Source organism: Pseudomyrmex gracilis, unplaced genomic scaffold (genome assembly GCF_002006095.1).
Source record: "Pseudomyrmex gracilis isolate BER0280 unplaced genomic scaffold, ASM200609v1 scaffold_127, whole genome shotgun sequence".
Taxonomy (NCBI): Eukaryota; Metazoa; Arthropoda; class Insecta; order Hymenoptera; family Formicidae; genus Pseudomyrmex; species Pseudomyrmex gracilis.
Genome location: NW_018020711.1, coordinates 143958 through 158058, shown reverse-complemented (window position 1 = coordinate 158058; position 14101 = coordinate 143958). Strand labels below are relative to the sequence as shown.

The 14101-nt window shown below is 34.1% G+C and overlaps 1 protein-coding gene across 4 annotated transcripts; it reads left to right on the top strand.

Annotated features, from left to right (window-relative positions):
• Positions 1-1302: 1302 nt before the first annotated feature.
• Positions 1303-12899, top strand: LOC109856629 (protein quiver). Of its 4 annotated transcripts, XM_020432124.1 has the most exons (6): positions 1303-1666; positions 3762-3911; positions 4187-4259; positions 6385-6432; positions 7384-7530; positions 12178-12899. In XM_020432124.1, exons 3-6 carry the CDS (start codon positions 4232-4234, stop codon positions 12432-12434), a joined length of 480 nt encoding a protein of 159 aa, XP_020287713.1. In that variant the 5' UTR covers positions 1303-1666; positions 3762-3911; positions 4187-4231; the 3' UTR covers positions 12435-12899. The 4 variants fall into 4 exon arrangements, with proteins under 4 accessions (XP_020287713.1, XP_020287714.1, XP_020287717.1 ...); XM_020432125.1 differs by having other exon boundaries at positions 1303-1698; positions 3762-4259; XM_020432128.1 differs by lacking the exon at positions 4187-4259 and having other exon boundaries at positions 12178-12897.
• The last annotated feature ends 1202 nt before the right edge of the window (positions 12900-14101 follow it).

The following is a 14101-nucleotide window of genomic DNA, read 5'->3' as shown; positions in this document are numbered from 1 at the left end:
ATTAGCTATAGGGAAAGACAGAGAGCGGTTATATATATCCGTCTCCGTCTACTGCTCGAAGTTGGCCGAAGCGCCGAGCGCACACGGACACGGTTGTTCGCCTGTGTGCGCATCCCCTCCACTTGCTGTTACATGCTGCAAAAGTCTTGAAACTAGCATCCCTGGCGTACCGCCGAATAGCGCCCGATCGCAAGAAACTGAGGCCCGAATTCATAGTCGTCTCTCAGATCTCAGATCTCATCTCATCTCTTTCCCTCTCTTTTTCTCTCTCTCTTTCTCTCTCTCTTGAGATCTGAGATCTGAGATCTGAGAGACGACTATGAATTCGGGCCTGAGTCGTTCCTTGTTTGTTCACTCCGCCTCTTGTTACTAAGACATTACATGAGAGAAGCCATTTTTCTTTTCATCTGATAATCGTGCACGCCTATAGAGTCNGATCATCGCTCCCCGCGCCTTCATTGGTTCACATTTATTAATTCATATCTCAATAAATATTGCGAATTTTGCAAACTCGTATATAACTTTTCTGTTCAGAATGACCGATCTACCTACACACGTCGGCTTTATAGTTCGTTGTCAGACACCCTGTATATATCGGAAATATATTTTTTTATAATTTTTTTACTTATTTATTTATTTTGCACGAACATCCAGCGTTGGCTCTTATTGATCGGTTTAATGTTATTAAAAAAAATGTTTTTTATTTTTACTTTGTTTGAGATTATCAATATAACTCATAATCATTAAAACGTTATTTTTAAATTTCGCAAGAAAATTTCAGGATTATCAAAAATTATTTTCAATCGGCTGAAGTTTGAAAACTTTATTTATCGAGACTCACAAACTTTCTAACTGATATCTTCTATGTCTTTCCTTTGTCTTTCCTTTCGTAGAATTTCGAGCTTTTGTTCTGTCTATAGGTTTCAAACTTTGCAGAAAATCAGCGTTGAAGTACGCAAGCGCTCTTTATTTCCGAGTGGACTGATCTGATACTTCACGTGTACATGAGAGCTAATCTCGACATTTTCTTTGCTTATTCCGGCATTAATCGTGCCAATCCGATTAAACCGTCTACTGTTCCGTATTAAATGAAATCAAATGAATATACTACTATATTCTGCTCTACTTGTGCTTTTGTCGAGCAACGACGCAGCGCGGGCGGCAGATTACGGTCGGTATTGTACCGCAACGTGAGCACGTGGCACAGACTAGCGACCCCCGTCATATTGATCGACCTGAATCCATGGCCCGGTCGGCGCGCCGCTTGCGCGCGTGTCGAGTTTCCTTAAAAGCGTCCGCGCGCCGCCTTTACGACGTAGTCTCGCGTCCGCGGTAGTCGCATCGCGCTACGAAACGGATATTGTGCAGCATCGGTGTCCTCATTACGCACATTTCACGGAGGTCACACACTACCGATAATGTCGACGGACTTGCGAGCGTCGGGGTGTCCGACGAACTCGAGTAGGGTGTAGACGCAGAAGAAACATTCGTTTGCGTTCTGCAGTAAGGTCGACAATCGAATCTCCCAGAAATCGCAAGACGATATACGAAGGCATGTGACAGCGGGCAAGATAAGCAGGCTTCGCGTTTGAAACATCGCGTTCAGAAAAGAGGACACTAGTATCGCAAAAAAGTTAATTCTTCCGATCCGTGCAAGAAGGAAAACGTACGTGCGATTTTGTGGTTACGTCTATATAAGTGTGTATTAAGTTTTATTGCCGCGTGGTTGCCACTCATGTATACAAAATAATAAATTTTTCGCGATTTTGCGTTTTGATCTGTCCGAACAATTATGTCGCGGAAATCAGAAATTACTGCGGTAAATTTAACGTTTCAATTGAATTACTATTCATGTAAAAAGAGATCCTTGTGTGCGTATAAAATAAAATATAGTATATACACATAAATCAGAATTCACTGAAGTTTAAACTTGCACACAGTCGAGTTTCCAAACAAGAGAAAACGGTTAGATAATCTTTTTAACAATTACTGTGAAAAATAATGTGACATGTGGTGTACTATTTACTAGTGAGCAAATTAGATCAATTAAAAATTCATTTGTGATGGAAACGAGATAATTTTTGATTAAAATAAAAGAAAAAATAACTAAATAGGAGAACATAACAATGCTTGTTATTAATGCCTGTTAATCAGAGGTGGATTTAGGCATGGTCTTTATGGGCTGCAGCCCGGGGCCCCGTTCAATCAAAGAGCCCCTTTGTGGTCAAAAATAAACGGCAAAACCAACCGTTTTTTCTTTTTGCAATAAAAATAATTTCAAGTACTGGCTCAGTTAAATGGATAGGGCCTCTTTGCGGTCAAAAATAAACGGCAAAAACAAATTTTTTTTTGCATTAAAAATAATTCCAAGTACTGGCACAGGTAAACAGTGTTAGCCCAAGGCCCCAAAGTTAACGGTCCGCCTCTGCTGTTAATTAATAAAGTCTGTAAGTATAAATATACATTTTCGATAAACAACAATATAAAATTAAACCAAGAAATATATAAGGCCTTACGAGCCGTTTCCAGGATGTTGAACGGAAACTGTGCATATATATATATGCATACACGTGTAACGAGTTCAACTTGTAAATTTTTACAAGTGAGTATCTTTTGAATTGAAATCTCAATTCTTAAATTCATACGGGATGCTGGATTTGCATCTCACATATGAGAGACCTCAGATACCTCCCCTAATTAATTTTTAAAATATTGCGAAAAAAACTTCTTGGCCAGGAGTCGAACCTGGAATCTCCGGCTTTCCGTGCCTTTTTTTTGCAATATTTTAAAAATTAATTAAGAGGGTATTCGGGGTCTTTCATATGTGAGATGCAAATCCAGCATCCCATATGAATGTAAGAATTGAGATTTCAATTCAAAAAATACTCACTTGTAAAAATTTACAAGTTGAACTTGTTACACGTGTATGCATATATATGTATGCACACGTACAGTTTCCGCTCAACATCCTGGAAACGGCTCGTAAGGCCTTATATATTTCTTGGTTTAATTTCAACGAGCCTTGAATCATTATTAATTGTTTGAATATAAAAATACATAAAATCGGATCAAAATTTTGTGCACGATTATAAAAATACAAAAAATAATAAAAAAGAATTGTTTCTCTATCTTCTTCTATTTAGTTATTTCTTCTTTTATTTTTAACTAAAAATTATCTTGTTTCCTTCACAAATGAATCTTTAATGGATCTAATTTGCTCACTAGTAAATAGTACGTCACATATCACATTAAGTCTAGCTGTTACCTGATAGGATAGGTCATAAGCCATTACGAACTTCTATGATACTGAACTTGAACACTTATTAGTATGAAGTTTCATTGCGTTGTTAAGTAAATTGAACAGTCGCGTTATTGCAATTTTCAAACATAAATGCATCAACCCATTAATCCAGACAACAACATAAACAACGTCTATAAAAAAAAGCTCTCTATATACATTTATAAATAGAAATTAAAAAAAAAACACCGTATTTAACTATTATACTTGTTAATATTACACGTATTTTTATCGTTTTTAAACTTTATTGTAAATGAATAAATATCATTTATTTACATTTGTTTCGGAAATATATTCTTTAGTTATTGTTTTTAATTACTTTCTCTGGCAATAAAAGAGAAACAGACATCCGACAACGAAAAAAAAAAAAAACAATTCATCATCATATTTCCTACGCGAAATTTGGAATCGCATTTTCATTCGTCGCTCTAAATTTAATTTGGAGGTTGATTCGTGATTTCAGGGATCGCCTGAAATATATGTGTGATCGACTGAATCAGCTCACGCTAATCGAACGCTATTTGACATCTCATCAGAAATGACACCAGGTTAAGACGAAGCGCGTAAGAAGATCTCATCGTCGTCAGCATGTCGACGAATTATTTGATCGTGGGTGAGTGTACCTGCGAAAATAAGCTTTCTATTTAAATCGTATTTTAATCTTGAAGGTTCTATATCTCTCAAAACAAGGATAGCATTGTCGGATTGAAAATTTGTTCACTTGCGCGAGTGTTTAACGAATTCAGTGTGTTTAGTTTTTTTTTTGTGTGCCTTTGTGATTAGAGCAATCGATATAAAATGTGTTTTGCTTGAACTCACTGAGACGAAAGAAAAATATTATATAATCGATTTATATATTAGGATGTTTACTTCTCTTCTTCTCTTTAGCGTTAAACTAACTTCCTCCCGAACGCAGAGTTTAAGGAACCAAGTATGAATAATCGCGGTTGTGTATATTTCGGTAAATCCAATGTAAATCCAATCTTATTTAAATCAGTAATCAGCTTGTTTACAAATTACTTTGTGAGCTTTGTTAAGAATCTAGATCGTAGGTGTTATTACATATTAGATCGATCAACACGCGTACGGCCGCTGGCTCCGTGCGTCTAGATGCGTGGACACGTACGTACGTAAGATCCTTGAAACATCCGCGTCTGATGAAATCTAGAGAGAAAATTCGTTCGTATCCTCGTCTTCGGTAATTGAAAATTTACATTGAGAGATCATTCGACTTTTTTCCAAGTTGATAAAAAAAAACTTCGCACATTGTATACAACGTGTGTATTGTGAAAAAAGAGCAAATTCTCTAGATTCGATCAAAAACGGAGAGATTTATTTTCAGAATATAGCGCGTCAGGCATCTTCAAGTTTTTCGGTTTCTTTGATATTTTCCTTTGTAAGGAAAATCGCAAAACATGTACAATATATGTAAATCAAATCATTTTGTGTGAAATATATACATATGAAAACTTTTATGCATGTAAATATTGTAACGCAATCATTGTTTGTGTATTTGTAGTATGATAAGATTCTTTTTTACTTTGTAGAAAAAAATCTTCCATCTAATTTTTATATTCACTTATCTTTATCACGTAAACAACTTGCAGATTTTCTTCACTCTTTCTATTTTTTCTTCATGCACATTTTCCGTACACGTATTTTATTGAATGAATATATCATACGATTAATGCGTGCTAGGAAAGTTTTGTTTTTTGTTCTTTTTTTTTTTTTTTTACAAAAACAACCAAACTTTTCTAAACACGCCGTAAAGTGATCAAAACACGCCGAGCAAGTATACGTAAGAATATCGATTTGATTACTTCTCGTAGAAGCCTCTCTCACGCAGAATAAAACGTAACAATATCAGGTAAGTAAACTAGATCTGCAGTTCGTGTTCTACACCGCGTGACTACGTCATGCACCTATGTATAAAAAGAATTTAAAAAAACACACTCATGATCGATTAATTCAATATAAACTTTTACCGCACCACGCAAAAGTTCATCCCCTTTGCCCTTTTTCACTTGCGCGTAAAAATACAGGAAAATAAAAAATTCGCAAACATATCTGTAATGGCCATCTACGTTGTTTTTTTTTTTTTTTTTTCACAGACTTGACAGAGAGAAAATTATTCGCGCGCGAGCGCGCGCAAACTTGGCGCGAGGCATTATACCGTGTCTCTTGATACTTTACGTATATATTTCGTGAGAGATTGCAACGTTTGTTTTTATCTTCTTATACAAAGGAATAATTGTTCTTTCTATAAACAGATATAATAGCATGTGTCTCAAGGCTCTTTCGAGTCTGGTTAAGTTTAATCAATCTCAAAATTACGCCAGATCTACGTTCTATACACAATACGGTTTGTACTGTTTACGTTTCTTGCTGTAATATTCTTCATATATAAATTATACATGTATATATATATATATGTCATTTCATAATTTACATTAAAATTAAAATTGCAAAAGAGAAACTCGCCATGTACATTCTTTTTTTTTTTGTATTTGTTTCAAAATATTGGAATTTTAAAGAAACCGCTCGCGCAAACCGACAAATCTGGACGTGCCTGGCGCAGAATCCCTCTTTGACTAATCGACCGATAGCATTACATAGGATAAAACACTCAATGATTGGCACTTTAAAGATCTATCAATTTTTGTTCAAGAGTGCCAACTAAAGGACTCTGAAATAATAATGCCATAAAAAAATCAAATTAACCTACTATATAATGTCAAGTAAAAAGTAAAACACAGACAAAAATGTTAACTAGAAAAAATCCATGAATGCCAATTATTGGATGCTAACTTATAGGTTCGGTTACTTCATTAGCTAGCATAATTTAATCAACGGTCCCCGACATCGTTTTTTCTTTTTTAGTATCGGTATAGCCGCGCTGTATAGAGAACAGTAGCGGACAGTAGTAGTGGTAGTCACAGCCACCGTAGTTACAAATAGCGTTTACATGACAACTAGTAGTATTGTCGCTTGTTGAATTTGACCCTCGAGTCACACAAGTTTTTACATAGATTAGTTTAGCGGCGACGCACATCGCCCGTAGCAAGTAACCGGTCTTTCATTTTCAGCGGCAATTGTACTCGCGGTTGCCAACGTCTGTCGTGCGGAGTGCCAGAGTGAGTGATTAAGCCAGCTTACACACTTCCCCTCGGTGTGCCCGTGCCGTGTCGTCGGACTCGATCGCAGCTCGATGAAGCTCGACGCAGTCCAAGTCGCACTCGTCAGAGAGATACTTTCTACCCCTCGGGGAAGGGGCGGAAAAGCGTTCTCCCCCAGGAAATGTCTGTCGGGAATTAACCGGGTTGAGATTGCTTTCGCTCCGTAATACTGGACGAGGAGAAAATTCTTCTTTATTACGGAAGTTCCTTTTGGAAATCAGTGCAGCTTTTTCCGTTAATTCGGATGTTGTTGTTTTCTCGTTGATTTCTCATCGCACAATACATCAAATGTATATAAAATGTTTTTCGATTTAATTATAAGTTTCGAGTAGTTCACTCTATTATTTCTCGTCCAGTCCCATCGAGCACAGTCGCTGAAGGGCTTCTTTATTGTGGCGTGGAAAACCGAACGGTGCCTGACTTGTTTTTGTTTTAGAGTTCACGCGCGGGTGCCCATTGATGCGAAAAAAAAATCCTTTATGTGTGCTCGGAAAACAATGCATTTGCAAAGTATAATTTTCTAGATTACACTTTAGATAATTCAAAGATTGAACAATTTCTAGCAGATGTAATTTAAGTTTTGTTTATCTTAAATTTCTCTTATAACTTTTCTAGCGTTAAGTACACTTCTGTTTAATTAAAAGTTTAGTAATTATAAGTTTAATGATAACATGGAGACACATTGCAATTTGCGAATTTGCAGTTTGTTTTTTGTGTAATTGCTGGGAATTCTCGTTTTCTTTTTTTAGTGCAAATGCGGGATCAGGAAATTTGTGTAAAGAATTTTGTCATTGATTTTTAACAACTAGCTTCATCATTAATAAATCATTTTCTTCGATTTCGTGCACATTTTTTTCCGAGTGCGATAGAGGTAATACACGATTTGTTGAAAACGCGTCTGTTTTACAGCACGCTCCGTTTACTGCTACGAATGCGATTCATGGACGGATCTCAGATGTAAGGATCCCTTCAACTACACAGCACTGCCCAGGGATCAACCACCTCTGATGACATGTAACGGATGCTGCGTGAAGATGGTCCGCAACGCAAACTCACGTAAGTATTATTTATTTTACCGCAATACATTATCTTTTTAGAATAACGAAATATATAAAAAAAACTTTTCGAATTCGAAAGGCAATCGCACAAAAAGCGAGAGATTCCAGGTTCGACTCCTGGCCGAGGAATAAATATTTTTTCGCGCAATATTATTAAATTAGATAGGAGAGAAGAAAAAACGAACATTTCTCATGTATGCAAATCGAGCATCCTAAATGAACTTACAAATTGAAATTTTAATTCAAAAATTTATGTGTATAATTTACACTGAAAACTATAAATATACACAGTAAAAAATCGCGCGTCAAAATGTAGAACTTTTCTTGTGTTACGACGTTTTGATTATTACTTCAATGTAAAATTAACATAATACTGATATGTTATTATTTTTTTAGTCTTTTTACGTGTTAAATTTATGTTAACTTCACAAATTAACATTTTTTGCATATCATTTAAAAATGGAATATTGTTTAAGTGCTTTTAACACAATGATTTCAATTAATCTAGATGTCTCAAAGTCAATTTAACATACTACAAAAATTTTAAAAATCTGTGGCCACATTGTACAAACTAAAATGTTCTATTAACATTTCTTACGAGTTACTGTAACTACTGTTTTGTGTAGTTTTCATTATTTTATATGTTATTTTTACATCACGCTTACAGTCAAAATAACAAATATAAATGTAAAGTATTGTGTCAAGTATTTGACTTTACTAGTTTGTCAATAAGTGACTCACAACGAATGAGTTATTTTAAAGTAAAATTTAGAGTGGACCTTCTGGAATATGCAAACAAAGTTAAAATTACAAAGTTAAATTTTTTTTTTTTACTGTATATGTATATATATATTTGTATATTCATTTTGCACGACATCTAACGTTGGCTCTTATTGACCGATTTAATGTTAGTTCAAAAACACTTTTCATAATTGATTTGATCTACAATTAAAAAATAAAAGTTTTATTTGTTTATTTTATTTATAAAAATAATTAGTAAATATTAACAATAACGGACCACNTTCCGATCAACTTGAGCTTCACATATGTTGTCAAGGACATTGTCCTGAGTGACATGCAAAAGGTTTTAGCCGTCGCTCATTGTTCATAAAAAAGTTACAAAGAAAAACAGTTTCATAAATAAATTTTTTTTCGACATTATAGACATTTCCTTCATGTTGTAAGCGTGTAGGCAGGGGGGCTGCGCCCCCCTGCAAGGGAGGGGCTACGCCCCTCCTCTGCACCCCCTAAGCTTATCATGTTTTGCGTACATATTACCTTCTGTTTATGATGTTTTATTTTTGAATATTTTTTATTTTTTCTCGAGGGGGGAGCAGGGGGAGAGGCTACGCGTAGCCCCCCCTGCCTACATACTTATAACATGAAGAAAATATACATAATGTCGAAAAAAAAATTTATTTATAAAACTTTTTTTGTCTATAACTTTTTTATAAACAAGCGACGGCTAAAAGTGTTTGCATGTTACTCAGGACAATGTCTTTGACAACATATGTGAAGCTCAAGTTGATCGGAAGGTGGACCGTTAATGTCAATATTTACCAAATTATTTTATTTTAACTGTTAATTTACCTTAAAAAAATAAAAATATAAAAGATGAGAAGTGAAGTCCTCGTGAAAATGCCGTAAAAGGTGAGATAAGGCCAATACGAGGAAATTACAAGTTGTATGGAATTTACTTTGAATAAATCTAATACAAAATATTAGATTTATTTTGAATAAAAAACCAAACGTTTCGATTCTATGTTTCGGATCTTCTTCAGTAGTGACGTGTATAAATTAAGCAGCGCATACACGTCACTACTGAAGAAGATCCGAAACATAGGATCGAAACGTTTAGTTTCGTATTCAAAATAAATGTACATTCCATACACAAACAACTTGTAATTTTCTCGTATTGGTCTTATCTTACCTTTTACGAAAAAATATAAAAATTAATTTTCTACATTTTTTTATTTTTACCAAAAAATGTAAAAAATATTTTTTGTCATTAAAATAATAGTCTCTGTAAGCTGTTGCATTATTTTTTTATTCAAAATAAATATATGCAAACTTTATATAAATTATTAATTTATATAAAGTTTGCAAGGTGATGAAATTCAAGATACACACAGGCTTCAATATCCAAGATAAACACAATAATGTGACAAGGCCAATGGGAGCACGAACACTGTTGTTTGTGTGTTGACAATTTATTGAGTAAATATAAAGTGTACAAACGTTTCGACCGGGGATTTGGCTCATATCAATGTAATTATAAAATACGCATGATGTAAAACTATAACGATAAATTGAATTTAAGAAATTTTTTAAACAAAAATTTTGATGTTGTAAATTATACATAACATAATTGTTAAACAATTGGAATAAAATGCCCTCAAATAAAGTCACTGATCACATGTCCAAATTATAAAAGATGTCAAATGAATAAAGTTGATGTTAGTCAAGAACATAGATAGTTGTGGACATGTGATCAGTGATTTTATTTGAGGACATTTTATTCCAATATTGTTTAACGATTATGTTATGTATAATTTACAACATCAAAATTTTAAAAACTTTCTTAAATTCAATTTATCGTGTTATAATTTTACATCATGCGTATTTTAGAATTACATTGATAAGGACCGAATCTCCGGTCGAAACGTTTGTACACTTTATATTTACTCAATAAATTGTCAACACACAAACAACAGTGTTCGTGCTCCCATTAGCCTTGTCACATTACTGTGTTTATCTTTATATAAAGTCTTTCAATATTTTAAAAATATATTTTTATAAAAAAAAAAAGTAATAGGGTTACTTATTCAGTGAATGAACACCTTCTAGTGAATGAACATTGCTTTATATTATACAAAAAATTAAGACCTAGCATGCTTTCTTGACGTCAATAATTAACACAATACTTTCAGTGAAAATCTACAGATGTCTCGCAAAATGATGTTCTCTTTTATATTTATAATCGGCACGTTATTACATTCGATTTATTTGCACAAGTTCAAAGTAAGTCTTGTTTGACATCTACAATTAAATATTTCAAGTGCATTTAATAGTCCTGTGATAAATTTGTTTTTATATTTACACTGCTTAGACATTGTTTTAATGAAATATATAACAACTAACAGATTTGTAAGAATCTATTGATTGTTAGAAATTCATGTTTGTTCATTGGTTATTTGGCCACTTTTTATTTAATATAGTAGAGAAGTGGCCAATTCGAGGCAATAACCAGATCTTCGGGTCAATAAACTTCTTTATTTTGATGTAGTTAAGAAAAAATTCGAATTCCCAACAATTTCGGGTAACGGAAAGGGAAAATTATTCGTAGTACTTTATATAAATGGCTTGTCACAAACAATTTTCAAGTTTCTGAAGAAGGGAGAAGAATCTTTAATAGCATACAGGAGTCTGAATATTGAATAGAAAATTGAATAGATTTATCAAAACTGTTAAAGATCCAATTGAATATAATCAAAGGAAAAATGTTGTATATTATTTGCGATGTAATAATTGTGATGCTTCTTACGTGGGTCAGACCAGGAGGAAGCTCAAAATGAGAGTTGCGGAGCATAGGGATCGGATTAACACCATCGTATTGAGAGTGCTTCTGTCGTCACACAACGTCGAATCGATACGGATCATACATTTAATTATTGGCAAAATACCAAAATTTTAGACTTGGAAAAATCATTTTATAAAAAGTCCGTGTCCGAAATGATTCATATCAAAATACAAGATCATTCAATTAATGTTATGTCGGACACAGATAAACTAAAACCTTATTTCCCGTTTTTGAAGTTGTATAAAGCGACATAGGTATTCTTGCGATGTTTACGCTTGATATGTTGAGACGTCGGTAGGAGAATGATTTCGGAGTAGTAACATTGTTAAGGATGTAGCTCAGTCTGTCGGTGGCCGTCGCGCTAGTTAGTGATTCGGCGTGTTTTTCGAGTCGGTATCATCGAGATTTTGTTTTGCGTGTTGTTGACGGGGAGATGCGCGACTGATGGACTGAGTTCTTCCTACACCTACGAACCTTCCTGTAAGTTGTAGTTTTCAAAAACCTTGTAATTTGGGATATGCGTTATTAACTTCTTGCGTTAGTCTGTTTAATATATTTGTATATTGTCATATGTAGTACACTGAAAAAAATCTAAATTAAGGGTCGAAACATTTGTTTAAAACTACACCAAAATAAAGAAGTTTATTGACCCGAAGATCTGGTTATTGAATCTCGAATTGGTCACTTTCCTACTATTATAATATTTCACGAGGAAGAATATACAAGTTTTTATTCAATCTTATGTCAGACTTTTAATAAAGTCTATAAATATTAAATATTGCTAGAATGGCTAAAATGTCTGATCTTAATAATAAAACAGCTCGTTTACAGTAATATAGTAATTCAGGGGATTAAATAACGATTATTGAATAGTAATTTTAACAGATACGTAGCTTAAGTGTTCATTTACTAGACAGATTACCCAAATATATTTTGGCAAAATAGAGAGTAAATCGCTATTTTTTTTTCAAAAAAAAGTAAATGGTTTTACTAAGGATTACGCGAAATTTTATCCTGTAGTGCGCAGGAATTAACTTGCTGCTGATCGTTTTCGTTTGCTTGCAGCGTACGAGAGCGTAAGAAGAACCTGCACTTCGCAACTACAAATAAACTTATTCATGGTGGACCACGTGTGCATGATGGAAAGTACCGGCACTGGTCACATGTGCTTCTGTGAGGAGGATATGTGCAATCGTGTACCCCCGACCTCGAGCTCGAATCCCGTACTCCTGCTGTTCCTGTCGACCATCCTTGTTCTGCGCTCGGCCGTCTTAGGAGCCTCAGCTTGCTTTGTAGAACGTTGCAATGATCACGTCGTATAACACCAATTAATTCGATCCACTCATCGCAGTGGTGTCCAATCATATCCTTCATAGAGATCTTAGCGTGTCGTCAACACGACCATTTGTCGGAACGAACGATCGAGTGTTTGGCTTTGATCCCAAAAGATCAGATTTATTAGCTCAAAAGGATGACGAGATCCCACGTAAAATCGAAGCGGTAAAATCGATTGATGTAATTATCATTGATTTTGTGCCTCACTTCTAAGTGCGTGTTATCAGATCGCATAGAAATAAGATTATATTTGATAGAGAAATTTTATCAAAGTGTTATGCATATCTTGTTAGACAATATTTATTACACAATAGAGAATGTAAATGCTGAGATGAGCTTGATATCGAAAAGAGTACGTAAAAATATATATATATACATAAATAAGTAAATATGCGCAGGTAAGAGTCGTATTCTTATAAGAAAGATATATATATATATATATATATATATATATATATATATATTATTATGCGTTACAATGCAGTTGAAATTAATTTTAAAGTAGAGATTAGTAAAAATTAAACTGAAAGGAAAACTAGAAAAGGACTGATATTGAATTACGTCAGTATAAACAAAGCTAGTTTATGTGGCTTAAAACTTATTCTAAAGATTAAACGATAGTAGTAGTATTTATCGAATATTGAAATGGATGAAAAAAAAAATCCGCGTTTTTGTCTTGTAACCACGCGAAAGTTAGCCAATTTGAGCATATCGTTCGTTCCGATCACTGGCCTTAGACAGCATCAAGAGTACCTTAAGCGTTTTCTCGTGTAGAAGTTATCTTGATTATCCAATCGATTTCTTCGACGATCCAGGCGGGAGTTCAGACTTTCTTAGTTCTGCGAGCAAGCACGGCTGTCATCGTTGCAATGCATTCGTGACATACACTCTGAGGAAGGAAGTTTTTTTTTTTTTTTTTTAAGGAAAAGAAAAAAAAGATCTTAAGTACCTAAACATAAAAAGCACCGGTGAGAAAATTGAATTGAGTAATTTCTTTATTTATAACACACAACACAACATACATGATTCGTAACTTAATAATCCTCAAATAATGTGTGCTTTTTATTTTTGTTTGTCTACGTATAAAATAAAATTACTGCAGAAAATTATTTCCCTAAATTTTACAATGTTTTTCAGTAAAGTTTACAGCATTGTTTACAAATTTTTCGCTGCTCGACAAATATGTTTCTAAAGTATTTTGTTATTATTATTATTTTTTTTTAATTTATCGATTATTTGTTGAAATTGAACTCTTTCCTCAGTGTTACCGTTGCATGTGTATTTGACTGTCGTCTGAGAACGTCGATGACAATTCATACGTTTATCCCAAATAGTATGATCGAGAAAAAGGACAATGTGGATACTCAAGCTCTTTCAAATTTTTCTCACGACAATGCACCTCACTATGTCGTTTCTCTCATTCTGATGCGACAATGTTCGACGCGACTAGTCGAGTTTTTTTGAACGAATTGTTAAGAAGCATAGCAAAATTGCGCGAGTAATGGAAGCGTCACACAATCGCATATTATATGATAAAAAGTTAATATTTGTATGGGATATACGCATTGCATTTCTAAAATCTTTCGAATTTTTGAATAATATCGCTGCACAAATTAAGTAAATGAGATGAACAAAAGACCCAATTGTAAAAGTG

Coding starts and splice junctions, on each gene's coding strand:
- LOC109856629 (XM_020432124.1), top strand. CDS start 4,232: ATGAATAATCGCGGTTGTGTATATTTCG. Junction 6,433..7,383: donor CTGTCGTGCGGAGTGCCAGA/GTGAGTGATTAA, acceptor TCTGTTTTACAG/CACGCTCCGTTTACTGCTAC. Junction 7,531..12,177: donor GGTCCGCAACGCAAACTCAC/GTAAGTATTATT, acceptor GTTTGCTTGCAG/CGTACGAGAGCGTAAGAAGA.